Here is a 21,576-nt window from a genome sequence, read left to right as displayed (position 1 = left end):
GGTGCGCGGGCGGTGCGCATGCGCGGCGGCCGCCCGGCGCCCCGCCCCCCCCAGGTTGGCTGAGGGGACGCGGTGCGGCGGCGGCCGCTCTCGCTGGGCTCGGCAGGTATGTGGCGGCGGGGCTGCGCGGCCCCGGCACCGCTGGCCGGAGGGAAGGAGGGGGGTGGCCGGCTACCGCGGCCGCACCTGCCCGGGGCCGCGCTCCCAGGAGCTTGTGCCCGGGACGGGCGGAGCCGGCGCCGCCTGGGAGGGCTCCCCCCCTTGCCGGGGTGCGGTGGCCGGGCTTCCCTGCGCCGGACCCGCCGCCCGCCTGCTGTGGCCGGGGCGGCTGTGGGGGTCCTGGTCCCCCTCATCTCATCCCCCGAGCATCGCGGGGGTAGGTGGCGGCCGGGCCGTGCCGCGCCGCTGTGGCCGCCTGCGGCGGGAAGGCGCCGCTGGCCCGGGGACTCCCGGCTGGCTCCGTCGGGGTGTGCGGGGTGGGGAGCAGCCGGCGGCAGGGATGGCGCCAAACCCAGCGGCGGTCGAAGGCAAAAGTAGTTCTGGGGGATGAGCCCGGAAAGCGTCGGGTGCACCTGCCCCGGGAGAGGACGGACAAAGAGCCGGCGGCTCGGGGCAGCCCTCCTCCCCTCAGGGCGGCCCTTCCCAGGCGTCGTAGGGCCGGCAGGGACGGGCGTCCGGGCGGGAATGGCTAAAAGGGCGAGGGTGGGGGCGGGGGGGGGGGAGTTGCGAGAAGAAGCTACGCTGGCGCTGAAGTCTTCTCCCCTCGCAAACTTGTGGGGCGGTGGGTGAGAGCGCCGAGGGAGGCGGCAGGGGAGGGCAGGGCCGCTGGGTGGGTTCACGGGCTTCGCCCCCCGCCGCCCGGGCGGTGCCGGGGGGCGCCCTGGGGAGCGGGGGGGAGTTTTGCGTCGTGGGACCCGTGGAGCTGCGCTCCCCTGTAGCGTTCCTGGTTGCTCTAAAGTCTTTGAGCAGTATTGAGGTTAATACTTGGTCGCCGGTAAGTAGTCTTGTAAACTGTAGTAGTTAAGTAGCAGGGATTTCAGTTAATCCTAATTTCATAATGTAGTTACGTTAGACAGTAAGGCGCAGAAAGGAAATTCTGGTTAGAAGTTGATTGCAAGAGATAAACTGTGCAGAAATTTGTGCTGCCTAGGTGCTGATGCCCCATTAGTTTCCTGGGAGTCGTAGGGCTCTGGAAGCGGGAGAATACCAAACAGCCAAATCCTTAATGATGCCCTCAACGCTGGTCATACTGGCAAAAAGCAACAGTGTTTTCATCCATTTGTCCCAGAGTGTTGTCTGTTTTGTTTGCAGATAGCGTACTAAGGTTTATATTACTTGATTTGTTCGCCATGGTCACTTGTAAGTCTTCTTAGGAAGTCTCAAAAACAGTGATAGCTAAAATAATTAATCTTCCACAGACTTGCCATAATAGTGAAATTATCAGCTTCTCTTTTGAAGCAGATGTAAGGTTATTCAGTCTAGAAGCATGTATTGGCAGCTACCATCTGTTCAAATATTTGTATTCCTCAGTAAAATATAGGGCAAAACCTGAGGTCTTGTTGCTTTAATATTTTTATTGTTGTTTTTATTATAGATTTGTTTAATGAGTTCTGGGGAGGGTTAAAGTCAGGCCTTCTGTGTTTGTGTCTTGGCAGTCATTCTTCTGCTGTGCTTGGTTAACGTTACCTAGTGAGCAAAGAAGGATAAATAATTTACGATTCTCATTATGCTTTTAATAAATAACAAATGGGAGTGCACCTCACGGCTCAACTGAAATATCCATCCTGTTACACTATATTTAAATGGGGATTTTTTTGTGTGTAGGAAAACAGTCACAATAAGCCTTTTGATTATAGACTGCAGCTATCTTCATGGCTTTTATTGACTTGATTTAAAATTCATGTAAAATGCCAAATGAGCTGGTCTCTCACTGTTACACTTACGTTTATGGATTTTCCCAGAAAAGAAATGCGTACTTTGGATTATTTTTTTAAAACCCTTTCCAGTATGTCATTTAAAATCTGGTCTTACTGTAACTAGACTAAAACTTGTATTAAACACTTTAATTACACTTAATAATATGCTAACCTTTTTTTTCAGGAATTAAGAAAATGTTTCTTTAAATGCCTTTGCAGATATATTTAGAAAGCTTTATATATCATGAAAATTATGATCATTTTTACTTAAGTTTACTAATTGAATATTTTCGGTGTTAACTGAAAATGAGAGGGTCTTTAGGTCCAAGTCACGGCAAGAATGACACTGCAGTTACAGTCACTGTGATCAGGCTTAAACCTGAGATGGGATTGTGAAGTTGTTTCCAAGATAAGGCAGAACAGTGCTCTGTCTTGAGAACAGCAGCACCTGCAAAGAGAATCATGTTTGCAGTTAAATGAACTTGGTTTAGAGAGTCTTTGTGAACCAAACAGTATTCTTTGAATGTTTGTTTACAATAAAAGTTTGCAGTATCCTACCTTGCAAAGCACTGATTTTTCTCTCTAGTAAGAGGTGTACTATCTACCAGACTCTACACCATGTTTGTTTATAAGTTTCACAAGCACTTCATAAATATAGGTTGTTGAGTCTTGTGTGGTGCTTCTTTCTCAGAGATCCTTACTCTGCACCTGTATTTTTCTAGTTGAAGATATCTCTATAATAAAGTTTTCAAAAGAGATTTTTTTTTAAAATCATCAGTTCCACGAAACAAAAATTCTTTTAACTTTATAAAATCTTGCTATCAAATAGACTACATGTTTCTTTTAAAACAGTGTGAAATAGTGTTTTGGATGCCTAACATGAGAGTAAAGAATAGAAAAGCACCCACATCATAGCATCACGTGACGACACTGGTGGAAATGCAGTAGAAAAATATTCTTGTGTCGAACCAAGCATGGTTTTTCTAGCTCTTAAATTGTATAGATTTACCTAACTTACAATTTACGTTCTATTTACCATCTTACCTAATTTACTATCTGTTGGTAAATACGTAGTGCAAGGTCACTTGCAAATAAAAGTAGAATATGTAAAGACTGGAGTAGTTCAATGCTTTCTTTTCTCTCATATCTTACTGTCTCCAAAAAAAATATAATTGTGTATTTGGGCTCCTGAAGTAGAAATTTCTATCATAATTGCAAAGCTGAGAATTGTTTGGGAATTGTTTTTTGCAAACTTTGAGGGAATTTCCATGCCAAATCTTGAATTGTGTTTGTGTGATGAACTGTTATCGATAACAGTGTTAAAACTTGCTTGAATTCTGTGGCTAAGCTTAAATGTAAAGCAGTTTAGGAAAAGAAATAAATCCACCAAACTTCTTTGTCCCATGCCAACATCTGATGAATATCTCATACTGGATAGACGTAATTGCATTGGTTTTGAACTTTAAATTACTGTCCATAATATGCCTTACAACAGTTTTACTTTTTAAACTGCCTGCTTGCATTTGATAGGTGTAGGTATGGACTAGCAGTACCTAATTGAACTTTTTCTTTAAAAGGTTTTTATTAGTTCGCTACTTTAATTCCCTACTAAGTTCTTCAGAGCTTAAAACATTACATTCCAGACTGTATAATGCCAAATACTTCAAAACTTTTTTTTTTTAAACCCGCTGAGAGGAATGCAGACCTGGTGATAGGCTAATGCCAGGCCTTTTGAGGAGCTGCTACAAAAAAATCCACTTTTCTATCCCCTCCTAAATGAACTGAAGCAGATGTTGGAGTCTAATAAATGAAATCCTTGAGAGTTTATTATATTTTGAAAGGCCTGCTGTGTGAAGATAAACAGTACAGCTAATAGGCATCTTTTTTTGGTAAATGCTAACTAGCATTTACTTTTCATCAAAATGTTTAGAAACAGTAACTTCTTTTTCCTTATTTGATTTTTTTTATTTTTATTTCTTTTACTTGATCAGGTAACTGTTCTGTGTGATGGTGCCCTTTACTATTAAAGCTAAAAATGAGATATTTTTAAGGCGTTAAATGTTTGGTGCTGGCATTGCTTTTAAGTGGACTATAACAATTAGGATATTGTTCAAAGTTGTCATCTTCAACCTGTCTTGTATGTAAAAGCAGTCTGTGAAAGATGAACTCCAGAGTTTGTAGTAGGTGGTTTTCAACAGTACTTTTTTTAAAAAAAAAAAAAAGAAAACAAACCACAGTAAGTTACTGCTTTTCAAGGAGCTTTTTAATGTTTAGTTATTGACTGCTTTGGTTCAGACAACTAGCTGAACCCCTCTTAGAGTAATAACAGGAAAATTAGATAAAGCATTTTGATTTGACTGCTGTTTAAAATGTTCACAGTTCTTCATTCTTCATTCCTGTTAGAAGCTATAGAAATGCGTTAAACTGAGTGTTAAACCAATTTCTTTGTACTGTTTTATATTAGATAAAATAAGATTTGAGCATTGTTTTGTCATGAAGTTATGTGAGTAGTCAGCATTGCAAGTGTGTCAGTGGAGAGGTAATAAAAAGCTGCAACATTTTGACAGCTTCCACCAAACTTACATTATTTCCAGATGAAAGTGTAAGGGAATTAATTTACTTTGTTTCATCCTGATTTATTACAGTACTTGAATTTTGTATGTCATCCAAATTTCATACTATCAACTAAGATAAATAATCACGTCTTTGGTAGGCACTAATGCTACTGCAAGCTTTCACCATATATTAATGTGATAGAAAAACTATTAAGAAAATTCATAGTTTTGTTTAATAAATGTGCTGCCCTGAAATGTCAGAATATCAGCTTTTGTTCACAGTAGCAGAATTACTACTAAAGAATGCTGTGTCAACACTGTGGTTTTTTACGCACTGTCAGCTTGGCTCCTAGTAAAGCTCTCCACTTACATGCGCTTCATGTTCCTTCACAGCAAGGCTGTTCATTGCTGCCTTAGTCAATAATATAAACCCCCCCACAAAGCCCTAACCAAGCCTGTAATCTTTAATGACACTGAAATTTAATGTGTTTTTTTCTCCTTTTGTTTACTGTTACTTTGAAGAGATCTTTCCCAAAAGAGAGCTTTTATTTTTAGGACCACCTAGCTTTTTGCATGGCTGTTTGGTTTTCAGCTGACGCCTTGGTAACAACTTAATGGTGTTGGTGAGTCTTGAAACTGAGATATTTGATACGGGCTTCTTTGTCTTGTATGGGTGGTGTACCCAGCTTCTGCCTGCTCACTGCTAAGTGAGAAGTAACGCTAGGAAAGAAAAAAAGTTGTGAATGGGAGGTGTTTTACACAGATGGTGTGCTTACTAGTGCCCATTTGACAGGCTGTGGTAAAAGTTTAGCTGAGGGATTTATTTTCAGCTCTTCCAGGAATAACTTGTATAACTTTTTTACTTACTGTATCAGAAAAAGCTTTTTTGTTTGATAACTGAGAAGACATGCATGGACTTATTTACTCGTAAACCTCTCTTGTCTGTTTAGGCTGAGATAGATATTTAATGTATAAGCAGAGTGATAGACTTGTAAATAAAATTCCATAATCTTTTTTATTTCTTTTTTTTTTCCTATTAAAAACACTGCAGGTTATAGGCTGATTAGGTGGAAAAGCAGTGGGAAGGGAGTTAAGTGGAACATTTCTCATAGGAGTAGGAGCATGTAGGTAGGATAGATTTATTTTTTTTTTCCCAAACATACTAATTTGCTTATCGTAGATTGATGCGTTGGTCCAGAGGGGGAGCTAGAAATGCATTTGAACATTCTGAAGATAATAAGCAGGATTCTAATCATTTTTCTCTGCATGAGCCAGCGTGACACTCTGCACTTCATAACGTAGCTTAATTTGTGTAAATTATCATAAATATATGGAATGGTGCATCTTTGAGCCTGATGCTTGCTTGATGTACTTAAAGTATTTGCTCTGAACAGATAGCCCTAAGATTCGTACAGAAATAGTAAAATACATTAAAAACTGAAAAATAAGTGCTTCCTGAGCCTTTTTTTCTTGGAAATGGCTAAATAGTATATTCTAAAAATGTGTTTTGGGGAAAAAAAATCTTCATAGAAAATTTTAATTCAGTGGGGTATGCAACTGAAAAGAATAAGTGGAACCGGTGATGCGAAATACTATGGTACCACTATTGAACATCAAGTCAGATTGCAAGTTTTCAGTGGAACTTTGAATATGTCTTTCAAACTTGAAACAGAAGCTAGTCAGCAGAAGGGAAGATGTTTCCAGTTTGCTCTCAGCTGTGTTCTCAATCTTTGCTTCTGTTGGGTGGATTTTGGTGCGCTTTCCTAGGTGTTGTGGGCATAGAAAAGGCAAGGCATCCAGGCAGCCTTTCTACATCCCTGTTCAGAAGCCTGCATCTTCTGTTAATTGTGAAGACTGGAATTCAAAGAATTGGGAGTGTGAAGAGTCATCTTGGTGGTGTTGCCAATATATTAATATTGAGTATGGCTTGCTTGGTAGTCGCAGAAGAGGAGAGTGGTGGGAACAACGAAAGCGAATGTATTTGTGTAGATGTGAGCCTGACTTTGAGACCGGCGAGATGGGTATTTTTCAGCTGGGGTGATGAACTTTAGAGGCCCGTTTCTGCAACTTTATTTTTTCAAGATGGCAGTATTTTAGCTTATTAAATGTAAAACAACGATGTGTAATAGTTGCACTGTAGAGCTGAATAGTAGAGCTGAAAACATTTTTGAAATTTAACCTTGAAGAAATGTCCTGTAGCTCTGGCAGTCCGTCCATTTTAATTTGTTGACTCAACAGGCTTTATTGTCCTGTAGAACACGTAATTAGAATGCTTATAATCATTAAGAAAAACTACAGGGAAAACAAATGAGAATATTTTTCAAACTTACTTAAACTCAAAAATAAGTTGTTCATCTCTGTGTTAGGGTAGAAAAGCTCCAAACTGTAACAGTGTTTTTCTGTGTAAATCATGTTTGTGCAACTGCTGTTGACAGTTCAAAATAAAACAAATTTCTGCATAAAACAGGAAAAAAAACCAAATCCCCAAATGCCCATTTTTATTCATGTAAAGTCCTTTTTGTCCCTTAAGTCTGGGCAGTTTCTTAGAGGTGGTTGGTTTTTTGTGGGAGCAATTAACAGCAACAGAGAAAAATTAATAACGTATTCTTGCTATCTGACCAAATGAATTTCTTCCATATGTACCTGATAATGTGGTAAAGCAACTTGTTTAACATGGATGTATACGCACTCAGTATGATACTTGAGACACAAACCAGTTTTGAACAACGTTCTTTAAGATGGCCAAAGAGTATTGATGTAACTAAAATGTTACTGTGTATACTAATTTGGGGATTCCACTCTTGGTGTTTTCCATGTGTTTTATGAAGTAGCTAATGAACTAGATGTACATCCAAGTAGATGGCATCACCTCTTCATGGTTGTGACCCTCATCTTTCTAGATCTTCTCTCTGCCTTGTCTTTTCCATTGTAAGACCCAAGCAGATATGTCTCTAAAATGCAATGTATTATTTCATTTAGATACAACAGTGCTTTTTTTGCATGTTAAGTACCTTTGTGAAGCCATCTTTATGTTAGACGGAAAATGTTTTTTGGAGTGAATAATCACTGCTAAGTAATTCCTTCACAAACTTCTCTATACTACTTCCAATTTATAGTTTTGAATCATGCAAAGATTTTTGTGATCTCTGATGATAAACTGCTGGAAAATAGGTGCTTTCTATTGGGGCTTGTAAAATTTGTGTGTTGTACTTGTTTTCTGTTGATCTTATGAAAAACATAAGGAATTAAAAAAAATAAAAGTAAAATTAAAAAGTACTGTCAGTTAAATTGCAAATTCATAGTACACTTTTACCTCTATTATATTTCTGGTATGATACTTATTCATAATGGTCATCATCACTTCATCATGAGATGTATTAAATACACGTCATCATACTTCATGAGGAGTTTTATCAGCTACTTCTAGCATTTCAGTGAGCTGTTACAAGATTAGATGTGTGATTTAACCAAAACTGCGATGGACTCTAATATATTTAAAGGTTCACCGATTTATGTCTCTAGATTATTTGCTTCGTTAAAAATGGAAGGTTTAAGTTTCAAAAAATGTTGAATTTTTTTTTCTTACTGGTTCCCAGGTCTGCCTCCCTTTCATGAATGTAATACATTTGTGTTTTGATACAAAACTAGACTATATTAAAGATGACTTTGTTTTATGATATATACCGTGTTCCTAATTTCATCATCCCATTTAGATGTGGAGTCTGCTATTAGATCTTCTGGACTCAACAGTCCAAAGTCCATTTTTGGTAGTCGAAGTTGACACTTTTGCAATATTAGACAATAGTTTCCATTATATCATGAACTACTCTGAACATTTCTCTAGGTGTTTTTTTAATTCAAATAGTTGACAGATATAATTAAATATTTCCTGTTTGCATTCTGATAATGTGATTATTTGATTCAGGGTTTCATATGATGAGGCTTTTATTATGGCCAGTGACCCCTTGGAAGGCTTTCATGAAGTGAACCTCGCTTCACCTACGACACCAGATCTTCTTGGAGTAAATGAACCAGGGACTCAGGAACAAACTACCTCACCCAGCGTTATCTACCGACCACATCCTTCTGTTGTGTCCTCTGCACCAATCCAACCCAATGCATTAAACGTTTCTGACCTTCCCACACAACCTGTTTATTCATCTTCCAGACAACTGAATTGTGGAGAAGCATCAGGTGTCAGGTAAGTTCTGTGTGTCTTTCTATTTAAACTGCTGATGTTTGTGGCATATAAACTGCTTGCTTTACTGAAGATATAATTTTAATATTACTTAAAATGTTGTAATATTAAATTGTGTCCATAGTGGTACGTTCAGCACCACTACTGCCATTTCTAAAATATTTCCTTAATGTATTATATAAATAAAAAAATATATCACTCTTTTTACAGCATCAATGTTACCGACGCAGTATTTTGTTCTACCTCTGGACCCCAGGGTGGGTCATTCAATCACAATAATTCCAGAAAGGAGAGCAATAACGCAGAGAGAGAGTTTTTGCAGGGTGCTCCAGTAGCAGATGTTGCTGAAGGAAATGAAGATATTTTTGGGTTGAGTACAGACAGTTTATCTCACTTACGGAGCCCATCTGTACTGGAAGTAAGAGAAAAGGGCTATGAAAGATTGAAAGAAGAACTTGCAAAAGCTCAGAGGGTAAGGCTCATTGTCTTTTCTCCTCCTGCTTTTTCTCTCTTCAGACTGGTTCTAATATTGCAGAATGAGAGATGGGCCAGAAGATACAGGCCGAGTCTGCTCATTTCTTACAGAAATATTATGATGTAATTATTTTATGTAAAGTTATTCTGAATGTGTACAGTGCTAATGTCATAGAATTATACCTCGATAGTGTTTTTTTTCTTTAGTGTTGCTGCTACTTAACCATGGATTTTTTTTGCTGCAGTATCTGGTTAAACACGTTTTTTCTTTGAAATGTAGACCATTCCTTCATTCTGACATTTGAGAATGAGAATAATTTTCTGTCATTCCATTGTTACTGTATAAGTATTTATAGATGCTGATTATATACCTCTTTAGTCTTCTTTCTCTTAGAGTATAAAAGTGTAGCATGTGTCATGGAATACAGAAGTGCTTTAGAACGGGGGTACTTGTGATGTTTAATAGGGGAACGCCTGCATAGGAAGAAGCAATAAAGATGTCACTGGTGTTCTTTAGAGTACTGTTACACCCCACTTCAAATTGAATATAGATACCTTTGAAGACACTGTGGCTCAATTCATTAATATTTGTAAAGCGCTTTGTCTTGTTTGGATGGATGGTGCTATATAAATGCAAAGCCATTATTTATCATTTTAACATCGCTCTGTGCTTAAACTTTTGAGTAGTTTTTGTGCTGTTTGTATCTGTGCCCTTTCCTCTCCTCTACAATTCCATTCTTGTTTAAATTTAAGCTCATCTTATCTTGTGTTTGTACTTGTTTTCCTCTGTTTGTTACCTCATCTTGGTGATTGTAGTCAGCATTTCTATCATAGTATATTTGCCCTTGTTAATGTGAATCTTAAATATGGATTCTGACATCACTTTTTCTGTTGATTGTTTTATTGCTGAGTAGTTGCTTCCTTTGCTAATGTGTTCATTTGCTTAGCATTTGACCACTGAAAGGAAACATTAACCTGAGCTAAGTTTGAGGACCTTGCATGTGAATATGTAATCCTAGCAGTTAAACTTGGAACCTTAGAAAATAAGAACAAATTAAAGTTTAAACTTCAGAAAAGCTCTTCCAGTTCCTGACAGTACACCAAAGTCCAGGTAATGTACTTGAAAACCACAACTCAGATCTGCTACTGTTACCTTGGAATTATCTGAAAATCTTATTCCAGTGTATACCACTTTGTCTCTTAAAGATTGAAATGTTTCCTATTTCACTCCAAAATTTAAAGTGGTTTTTAAAGAAATTATATTAAGGCTGCTAGGACGTACTAACTGCATGTTATGTATTTTCAGACCCTTTGGGTCTTTTTAACAAAAGCGATTCAGCGCTAACTTGAGACTGTTGATGTCAAAGTTCTTGCTAAGTCTCAACCCATCAGGTTGATTCTTACCAGTATTATACTGGATGGATAACTTATTTTGTCTGCTTGTTTTCCTAAACTTGCGCTGTTTCAGAATTGCTCAGTAACACGGGAGTCATAGCAGGAATCTTTACAGACTATACAACAACAAATCCTATTCCTTCTGTAATACCTACTTTCTTCCACTCCTTGTATGACTAGGTTTTTTTCTATCCATAATTCATCTCCGGTTGCGTTTCTTCCAAAAGTCAAGGCTGTTCATGTAGGGCTGTGCCCACTCTGCAATATTTAGTGTGTCATGCAGTCTTTAAACTTTTATTTCCAAGTATATTCACCTTTGTCTATGAGTACTCAGTTTAGAAATCTGTAGGGATATAATTAATACGTAGTGCCTGTGTATGGCTGGTTGTTTTGTGCATAATGGTTTTAAATTCTCTGTAAGTCTCTGTGCTGTTTATTAGGAACAGTGAAAAAAAATAAGAATTACAATTTGCACTTGAATTTTGTGAGCTCATTGAGCCTGTAAACCTTACAGACTACAGACCTTCCAGGAGTGAAGAAAGTAAACACAAATTTGCTATCTTGCATTTTTCATTTGTTACAAATTTCTTATCCAAACTGTGTGCTATTGTAATATGTGTTAAAGATTGATTTGAATTTGTTGCAGTTGGGATCAGAAAGGGAACCAGAAGGGAAATTTGAAGCTTGGGGATCCGCTATGTAATTTTTTTCATGTCTCTGCTTGGAGTGCAACTTTTTTCTTAATATCCTCTCGTTTTTTTGTGTTAGAGAATGTATGTGTGACATGTAATTGTAAGACATTTAAGTATGGTTCTTGAAGAAATTATTCAGGAATAGAATAAAGATTTAGTCTTTTTTTTTTCCTTTTTGTATGCCTTGTATTTCTTAACACTGCAAAATTCCCTTCTCAAAAGGAACAGCATTGCTGGCAATGAGAAAAAAAAAGTCTTTCAAAAATTTGTTTTGTGATGAGGGGAAATATACTTTCTACTTCAATCTAAGTTGATTGCAGCACCAAATCGTGTCATAAGATGGGGAGAAAGGTTTGGTCAGAGGTAACAGCAGGGCAACATTCTATACTAATGGAGCATATAAGATTGGACATACTTTTGCCTCCTTAAAATGCCCATTTAATTAAAATGACATAGATTTTTCACTCTGTTGAGACCATTCAGGTCATTTTTGCTTATTTTTTTTCACTGAATTCCTGGTTATATTCTGTAAAGTGGAACTGAAGAGCCCTTGCTTTAGATGATCTAAACCTTTCTTCTTGTTTTGCTACCCTTTTAAAGCAGCATCAGGAAAATGGAGAAGGTGTTAAAAGGCTTAGTGATTCAATGCCTGGGACTGATAAGGTCCTCATGTCTCTATCCATGTACATTTTTTCTGCCATGTTTGGATTGAGCTGTGTCACCGTGGTGACTGAAGGTAGATCAACCACACGTAGATAACATCTGAGAGAACAGTGATGGTATTTTGATATATGGTATTTTTGATGTGCAAGTTTAGTGGAGTCCTTGCAAAGGAATACCTTTTGTTTGCTTTTCATCTTAATTAACCAGCACATTGCATGTATTTTGAGTAGCTCACTTGTAGCTTCTGAGCTGTGTCAGTTCATATTCGTGTTTTCTTTGAATTTTTGTGTGATTTGGCCCTAAAGTTATTTCCTCATCAATCAGATTGTCAGTATAATGATGCCATCCATAACTGCAGAGGGAAACTTAGATTTCTGTGTTAATATGTTTTCTCGTGGAGTGTTGAAATGGTCTGATAGTTAGCGCTCCTCTCTGATGAGGAAAGAGCAGTCTACCAGAGATGTTCGTTGCAAATACTGTATTTTGTTTGAGAATGAATTCCATGCTTCCCACAGTCTTTAGGGTAAGATCTGTAGGTTTATTGGTAACAAGTAAAACCATGTTTGACTTTTTGTAGTAGAAATCTGAATTACTGATATTTGCCTACTAGAGTGAAATTGAGAGGTTTTTCCACACTGATACAGTGATTCTTGTGAAAGAGGTGACAGTATAGAATGTGGTATTGTAAATGTCAACATAGTTTAAGAACCTCATCCTCAGATCTAGATATTTCTTTCAAAGGCTTCAATTTCTGTATGCATTCTTCATCTCAGAAACAAACTGAGTGTTACAGTTTGATCTCTGTCTTCAGGTCTTGTGTGTTGATACAGGATTTGATGTAGATTTTTTCCATTGTTCTGCTTGTATCATCAAAGAATCCGATGTAACAGAGGCTGTTGCCATTATTACAGTGTTTCTGTGCAGGCTAACACTGATGGTTATATCTTTATTTTTCCACAGTAAAACATGATGAATTAAAACTCTACATGAATTAATGAATAGATAGATTCACAATAACTATCCAGGAATTCCATTAGTACTATACAATACATTCTGCGTTCTTAAATTTCTGTTGTCATTTGCTTATAAGTTAATGAATAATAAAAACAAGGATGCTCCAGAATAATACACCATCCCAGAACTCCACTGAAGAGTATGCTTTCAAGCTTTTCTGAAACAAATTGGAGCTGAATTGTAAGGTCACTGGCTTGTGATTGTTAAAAGATGGGTTGGTTCTCTGAAGGTGTTTTAGCAGTTCTTTGCTGTCATTGAGTGATGAAAGTTTTCAGTTTCCACACCTCTGACTGATGCTGTTGTAGTGTATTGTAGGCATACATTGACAACTTCAGGATTCGACAGTGTCCCACAGTTACGATTTTAGATGATATCTGTAGAAAAATCTTTGCTTTATCTTCTGCATCTAGTTCTTACTTGGTTGAATTGCTGAACTAGATGCAGGAAGACTTTCTTTCTAGAATTTAAAATATGAAGGCCTTTGAAGCAGTAATTTGCATTCTTTATCTCACTGGTTCTTTCCAAAGACCCACCTTGTAGTTTGTTTGTGAAGATCAAAGTGAAATAAGCAATAACGTCACGCTTTGATATAGGATTTTATTTTTTTTAACTTTAAGTTTTGTTTCCATGCAAGTTAAATTTTTTTTATTGCCTACTTAGGTAACCGTGTGTGTGCTTTATAATAGCTTATCTTCCTGTAGTTACTTTTCCAGAACAGTAATGTGGGAGGGACTGCAGCATGGATGGTTAGTCTACCACATGTAGTTGTCTTTTCTGCCTTCAGGTTGTGTATGGCTGGGAAGCTTCCAATAATACCTCTAAGACACAGGCAGCAGTAATGTTTCTAATAACTGCTAAGCTTTTTGCTTTGGGCACTCTTTATTTTTGCCTTGCTTAAAATAGCCAAGCTATTAAACTTGCTTAGCAAAATAATGTGTTAGATTAGGCTTCTTCTGAATCATGTCATGGAAACTTGCCCAGTGTTTGACAAATCTAGCTAAGCAGCCATGTGTAGTAGACTGCCTGGCGTTGTCTCCTTTTTGTTTCCATTAAGTAGCTTTACTTGTCTGCCTAAATTTTAATCTAAACCGCTAATCTTTCCAGTTGCAGGCAAAGCTGTAACCATCTCACTTAAAATAGTGTATTGGTAGTGGGATCCCAAAAGTGAACCTGGGATATCTCTGTCTTCATTGTGAGTTTGATAACTCTTGACCTGAATATTAATACAGCCTCCTTTTAATATATATTGATGTGTATGTAGCATTTTCCTTACAAAACAGTGAAGTAAACCAAAGGACGTGCATTTTGTATTCTCTGCAATATAGGAACACATGAAACTTGAGCTTTAAGCATTTTGCATCAGAATCTTTCATTTCCTCATTAAGAACCATACTTTATATGGAAAATACTTAAAACAACACCAAATTAATTAATAAAATTTTGTTTCCCCTTTCTTTTTTTAACCTTTTCTTTTTTCTGTTATTTTTTTCTCTTTGACTTTTTGTATTCCTTTTTCCTTCTCTTTTCCCTCCATCTGTTGCTATTTTCCTGCCCTTTTTTTTTTTTTTGAGATAGGTCACTGTGCAGAATAGTAGCTAGTGAGTAAGAGTTCAGTACTCTCTGAGGAATTCCACGTTTGGAAAAAAACCCGATCATTTAAGTGGTACCTTTCAAAATGGTTAAAATGTTGCATATGGAAAGCAAAAAAATCAAAATAGCAAACAAACTAGACTAAATATCAATCAAAATATCTAAAATTAAAACCAAATAAAAGAAGCCTTTTATACTAAATGAGTCTGTAACAGTCCTTAAACACTTGTTGAATTTAGGACCGAAATCAAAGAGGACCCTTCATCTTAGAAGAAAATCTATTGGCAGTTTCACTGCAGAAATTGAGGGCAAGACCTAATACCAGCATGCTACAAGGCAAGGTGTAGTTTCCCATGTAGTTTTGTACACCACTAGTCAGTCATGAAAACTCTGGGAGAAATACCAACCGCCTCCCAGAAACACAAGGGAAACTGCCATTTGGGCCTTTTTATGACTCCGTAGTCGTAAAAGACTGACCTCCCAGAGTTTTCTGAAGGCAGCTGTTTTCTTTACTAGTTTCTGGAGTTTTTCAAACCAGATCATTGCTAGATTGTATTTGGAGTCTGTAACAAGTCAGTGACAGGCTTGGGTCCTGCATTTCAGGAGCGATGGTAGTGTAATATATAGCTTGGCAGCGGGAAAAGAAGAGGAGGAACTAGAAGGGAATAGGAGGGGAGTTGGGGCCCAAAAAAAAATGCTTGAAAGGTTAGAGTTGCTTTTCTTTCCCTTATTTTTCTCACTATCCTTCTCTTTCTTGCAAGAGATTCCAGGGTTTAGTGGTTGGGAAAGGGGTGAGGAACCCTTCTTTCAAATTCCATGTCGAACTTTTTGTACTTCTCTGCAAATTATCCCACTTTTCCCTCAGACTTGGGACAATACAGATGAGATTGGGCATGTGAAACACGCTGCCCAATCTGTGTTAAAATCTTACTGTAAAAGTGGTTTGGTCAGGACTTCTTAATTAAAATTTTAGTGGTGTAGACAGATAACATTTTGAATTTCATTAAGTTGCTGTGATTTGATTTATATATGTGCATAAACAAGAGCAAAGTTATAATTACAGTATGATTTTGGAATTGTATTAGTCATAAGGAGATATGCAGGAGACGGTATTTATAGTAAAATATGTTTTAAGGTTCTTTTAGAATTGGGGATTTGTCTTGAGACAAAGCTTTTTTTTAAAAAAAATTTTTTTAAAGCATTACTTTCTTTAATGTCTGTTAAGGAATGGGTAAACAGAACTGGTATTCTGTCTGTCCCAATAATTAACTTGATCTGTATTTTAAGTGACTTCAGTCTTCTGTAATTTCAGGAAAAAACTTTTCTTTCTTCAGAGTATTTTGGAAATGCTGATGTGTAGGTTAGAGATACTTTAGATTGGCCTGGTATATTGCTGTATAGCAGGAGGAATAGCTATATGTATGTGTGGCATTAATTTAATTGCTTCTAGTGTTAAGAATAATATTTTGAAAGGCTTTGTTTAGCAAAGGCTTTATGTTCCTCTGATTATTATTTTTTTTTCCTCACCCCTCTCTGTGGTATTAGCTTTAAAAGGCCAAATTCCTACTCTAAGTCAGAATAAATAACTTTCAATTTTCCATAGGAGCTGAAGTTAAAAGATGAAGAATGTGAAAGGCTTTCTAAAGTGCGAGATCAACTTGGACAGGAATTGGAAGAACTTACAGCTAGTCTGTTTGAGGTTTGTTGGAGTCTTCGATGTGATATACTTAAAGGAAGCTGAGCCAGATGTTTTATGTAGAATCAGTATATTGTATGCTGAATTTTTCTGCAATAAGCTTATAAAGGGATTTGTGTCCTGAAGACCTGGGTGCGTTGAAGTAGAGGCTTAAGAACGAGCAGTAGACTTTTCACTTAGATGAAAGAGACCTTGTTGAGCTTGTCAGTCTGCCTAGACACAAAGCAAAGAAAATAAGGAAAATATATCAGAAAGCTTAATGCTACTTAGGCTTATTTTTTGGCATAACTATTTTGAGACAGCTTCTCTGTCTGACAATAAGACTATCTAGATAAGAGCTAAATTTGAGGTTGCCATGGTGACTAAAATAAAAAAATAACGTAGTTCCAGATCAATGGAGGTAGCAAGTACATAACTTAGCCATGTTTTCAGCTTTTGAATTTTGGGTCCGTCAGCATGCTACTCCCACAAACTTGAAAAGAAACATTAATAGTGAGTGATGCACCAGGGTGGAACCTGGTTACCAAGTGAGAAGCCTGAACTTTAAGTGGGACGTTTTCATTCCAGAAAAAGGCGGTAGTGCCAGCAAAGATTGTGAGCCTGTCTTACACAGAAAAAAATATCTTAAATCCATACTTGAAGAAGGATCAGTTCTCATTTTGTCATAGGAATATATATAGGAATGCCTAGAGGCTAAATTGTGATACCCATATCTGTCAGAATAAATGTCATAATCTGAAGATGATTTATATGTTTACTGAATTGTAAGTATTGGTTTTCAGCATATGCATAAGGATACATCATTAGGTATGTTTTAGAAACAGTATTTAAACCTATGATGATGTATTGGTATAAAAGTGCTATTAAAACCTTGAAAATACTGACATTTAAAAATCAAATTACAAACTGCTCTGTGGGTTGGCAGCGTGTTTTATTACATTATCCTGATAGGGCAAAGTTACTTAAAACATTAAACAGTTCCTGTGCGTAGAGAATAAATGGGAGACCGGAAAGGTACACTTCAAGATAAATACTTGTGTATGCTGGGGGGGAGGAAAACGTTGGGTGGGTATTTTAACTGTAGAGGAATAAAATCAAAATTGTCAGTGAAATTTTATGTTAATGACGCTTCATAACTTAGAACATCTGTCTATCAATTTGTTAAAGCTATGTTTGAAATACAGTGTATTAGTAATAATTGAGTTTTAATTATTCAGAACTCCCAACTGTCATGGGCATGTCACTTGAATTTTCTGATGTGATTTGATTTCACTAAGAGACCCTAACAAAACACAGTGGTGAGGTTTCTTGATTTTTGCTCTGGGATGTGCAGCCGTTGAATTCACGTTCTATTGTGAATCCCACTAATTTCAGTGACCCTGTAAGTGGATATACTGAAGCTTATTTTAATGCATCCCAGTGGAGGATTGAGACTTATTTTGCACAGCTGGGTGGATATATTATATTATTATGCTGTAATTGCACTGTAACATGCTTTGCTTTCAAAGGTGCATCACTAAGCAGAAACTGCATGGTCAATGTTAAATGTATTTGTACACATTGTATAAATGTGTATGTTCCCATTCTGCATGTGTCTGTTTTTACTTAAGAGAATTTTACAAATCCATATTATACAGCTCTGTTGTATGCCAGTGGGAGCCAGATCTTTTGGTATGATGACGTATGAACTTTTTTGTTTTATTTATATAGCGTCCAGATACGTGCTAGGCGCTTTACAGATATGAGAAGGATCCTATCCCAAGTAATTTAGTCCATGGCCCTGATCTTTCAATCTTTGTTGCCTTCAGTAAGTACGAAGTAAGAAGAGTAATTTGATCACAGGCGCAAATTGCTGGATCAGAGCCTAAACAAATACATTATACAGACAAAAGGCTTAGAGGTATGAGGTAAAAGGATGTTTAAAAAATTCCCAGTCCTTTTACACTTTCTTCCTTATTGGCTTAGCTTTGTTTCTTTACTTGGATTTTTTTTAGTGCTTTTTCTGTGCTACTTAGGAAATGTTTATTAATCTATAAATTATTTTTTAAGATGTTGCTTTGTCTGTTTTATTGATGGTAAGAATTTAGACTTCATAGTTGTTTGACCGGTTCCTTCATGCAGAAATTTACAGTTGACTAAAACTGGTTATTCTGGCTAGAAGAAAGAAGTTCTTTTGAATGTTCTGCTGTGCCCATGTTGCTTTTGTTGCTACTGGTTGAGTCTTTCTCTTGGGGGGTCAAGGAGCTTGACTTGTCAGCCACCGAAGCGTGACTGGAGCCTGGTGTTCATGACAGGTATTGTTCCTGCTGGAGGGGGCGTGGGTGGAGTTGCTGAATTTCTGAATCTGGGCTCAGGACCAAGCAGAAGAAACTTGGTGGGCCAGTAATGAATCCAGATGATAGATTTTTAGGTATTTTTTGGTATGTAACTATTTAATTTCAGACTGTTGCACAACTTACTATTCACAAGTAGTCTCCGTGAAGCAAAAGTATGTCCTTAGTTTGTGTTTTTTTTTTTTTTTAACGGGATCTTGTAAATTTATGTGAAGCATTTACACTGGCTAAACATTTTTTATAGGAAGCACACAAAATGGTTAAAGAAGCTAATGTCAAACAAGCTGCAGCAGAAAAACAGTTAAAAGAAGCACAGGGAAAGGTGAGGTTTTTTTCTGACTTGCTTACTTTGTCTTTTCACATGGTTACAAATCTGAAGTGTGAATCATAAAGATGTAAATAGAGCATTTCCTGTATACATTAGTAAAATAGATACTAAATTGTTTTGTGTTGCCTTGACGTATTCTTAGCTAACACCTGTGGACACAGAGCTGGTGTTTCAGCATTGTATCATGGCTAGCAAGGTGCAATAGGAAGCCAGTGTTACTACTGTATGCAATTGCATAGGCGTCTGTGTGTTAGTACTGTTGGAAGATGAAGCCTTGAATTGAACCAAGATAACTGGAAATTTTGTTAAATGATTTAAAATATTTGCAGCCTAAGATGATATTTTTGTTTGTGAATGACTTTATTTCCCCGCCCCTCCAGATTGATGTCCTTCAGGCTGAAGTAGCAGCATTGAAAACACTAGTACTGTCTACTTCACCTACATCTCCAACTAAAGAGTTTCAATCTACTGGAAAAACTCCTTTTAAGAAAGGCCATGCAAGAAACAAGAGTACAAGCAGTGCTATGGGTGGCAGTCATCAGGACCTTACTATGATGCAGCCAATTGTAAAAGACTGTAAAGAGGTAACAGTAGAAGATTGTCTTCTTTTTGCTGATAAGCTGGCTTTGTTGTTTTTTTTTTTACTCACAATAAATCTAGGATATTTTCAATCTTCATGTAATACTGACTATTTTAGAGATATATTTCATTGATGAAAGAAAATTTTTCTTACATACCAGTGGGTGGTGATTTTTCCAAGTTTTGTTTACCTTTAAATCGTTACGGGAAGATGAGATAAGAATATTGGAATTAATAATTTAAAGATGGGAATTCAAAAAAGAAAAATACAGTATAACTGACAGGTCCTAGTGGCTTTTTATGAAGTCCATCACTGCAAGTTCATAAACTTTCATAAATGTTTCATAAACTGTCGTAGGAAAGAGGAAGAGTCATTTTATAGATCAATAATAGGTGAAAGAGGCCAGGGAAAAGACAGAATCAGTCATTTAGTACCAGAGTACAGAGTATGAGAGGGGCCTGTGATTTTTCTCTTTTTCTTTTTAATCTACTCATGTAAATGAAAATGGGGAAATAATGAGACAAGTTGGTGCTTGAGTCCTTGGAAGGGTAGTAGCAAAAAGTGACTGAAGAGTTGAGAAGGATCTTATGATACTGAGTAGTTAGTAGAACAGCAGATGAAATTCAAAATCTATTAAAAGAGAAAGAGGTATCTAGGAAAAAATGTAATTCTAGCAGACAGGCAGTTGTGGACTTAGAAATAGCTACATTGTGCTGGAAAAAAAAATAGTAGTGTACTTGTAGATAATTGTGCACCTGGAGAGGAATAACCCCATGCACCAGTAGAGGGGGCTGACCTGCTGGAGAGCAGCTCTGTGGAAAGACACCTGGGAGTCCTGGTGGACAACAGGAAGACCATGAGCCAGCAATGTGCCCTTGTGGCCAAAAAAGCCAATGGCATCCTGGGGTGTATCAAGAGGAATATGGCCAGCAGGTCGAGGGAGGTCATCCTCCCCCTCTACTCTGCCCTGGTGAGGCCGCACCTGGAATACTGTGTCCAGTTCTGGGCTCTCCGGTTCAAGAGGGACAGGGATCTGCTGGAGAGGGTGCAGCAGAGAGCTACCAAGATGATTAGGGGACTGGAACACCTCTCTTAAGAAGAAATACTGAAGGACTTGGGTCTTTTCAGCCTGGAAAAAAGAAGACTGAGGAGGGGATCTTATCAATGCTTATAAATACATAAAGGGTGGGTGTCAGGAGGATGGGGCCAGGCTCTTTTCAGTGGTGCCCGGGGACAGGACAAGAGGTAACAGGCACAAACTTGAGCATAGGAAGTTCCACCTAAACATGAGGAGGAACTTCTTTACTTTGAGGGTGGCAGAGCACTGGCACAGGCTGCCCAGAGAGGTGGTGGAGTCTCCAACTCTGGACACATTCAAAACCTGCCTGGTCGTGTCCTTGTGCAGCCTGCTCTAGGTGACCCTGCTGTGGCAGGGGGTTTGGACTAGATGATCTCCAGAGGTCCCTTCCGACCCCTACCATTCTGTGATTCTGTGAATTTCCTTTTATTACTTTCTTGTCTTCTAAAGACATTCTTGTCTTTTTAAGACTGGCAAAGCTTGGCAGCTAGTTTTAAGTTCAGTCTGTACTCTGGTGTTTTAGCTAGCAATAATATGCTGATTCAGTGCTCAGTGATGGTCAGAGACCCACAGAGTTTTAGAAGTTGTTAGGAAAGGAATAAATAGCAAAAGAAAAAGCATTATACTGCTGTGTAAACATGTAGTAAATGTGTGTGTCTATGCATGCAGCTATATTTTCATCTCTGAAAGGACATAATGAAAATATGAGGAAGTGTGACATAGATGGTCAAACCTATGGAAGTATTTCTGTGTAGAGAGGGAGAGAGGGAGACTTGAGGTAGAACAAAAATCTATACAATCACAGCTGATGTGGCGAAGATAAATGGTGAACAAATATTAAAGATTTCTTGTAATAGGAAAACTCGAAGCTAAAAGAATCATTTTCAGTCAGTACATAATGAAACTTTACAACTCATTGTCACGAGGTAGGAAGATTAAAAATATAAATGTGTTCAAAATGTAGTCATGCAAAGTGGTAAAAGAAAAGGCTGTCAAGGTATATAGAAGATAGATATGACATTCAGCTTAGGAAGCTTCTTTAACTACAGATTGCTAGAAGTTGT

At 37.8% G+C, this 21,576-nt stretch overlaps 1 protein-coding gene across 5 annotated transcripts in view; it reads left to right on the top strand.

Annotated features, from left to right (window-relative positions):
* The window catches only part of RAB3IP (RAB3A interacting protein), a 35,113-nt gene continuing 13,537 nt past the window's right edge, over positions 1-21,576 (top strand). Inside the window, exons 1-6 of one of the 5 annotated variants that reach the window (XM_063322960.1) lie at positions 1-106; positions 8,397-8,672; positions 8,880-9,141; positions 16,101-16,196; positions 18,771-18,848; positions 19,235-19,438. In XM_063322960.1, the coding sequence (XP_063179030.1) occupies positions 8,422-8,672; positions 8,880-9,141; positions 16,101-16,196; positions 18,771-18,848; positions 19,235-19,438 (891 nt within the window). In that variant the 5' untranslated portion in view covers positions 1-106; positions 8,397-8,421. Of the gene's footprint in view, positions 107-354; positions 377-760; positions 782-872; positions 995-8,396; positions 8,673-8,879; positions 9,142-16,100; positions 16,197-18,770; positions 18,849-19,234; positions 19,439-21,576 lie in introns of those variants that run through there. The other 4 variants (XM_063322963.1, XM_063322961.1, XM_063322959.1 and 1 more) reach the window with 4 other exon arrangements.

The sequence above is a fragment of the Chroicocephalus ridibundus genome, chromosome 1, assembly GCF_963924245.1.
Source record: "Chroicocephalus ridibundus chromosome 1, bChrRid1.1, whole genome shotgun sequence".
In the NCBI taxonomy this organism is placed as follows: Eukaryota; Metazoa; Chordata; class Aves; order Charadriiformes; family Laridae; genus Chroicocephalus; species Chroicocephalus ridibundus.
Note: the sequence above shows the minus strand (reverse complement) of the source record. Positions and strands in the feature narration are given on the sequence as shown.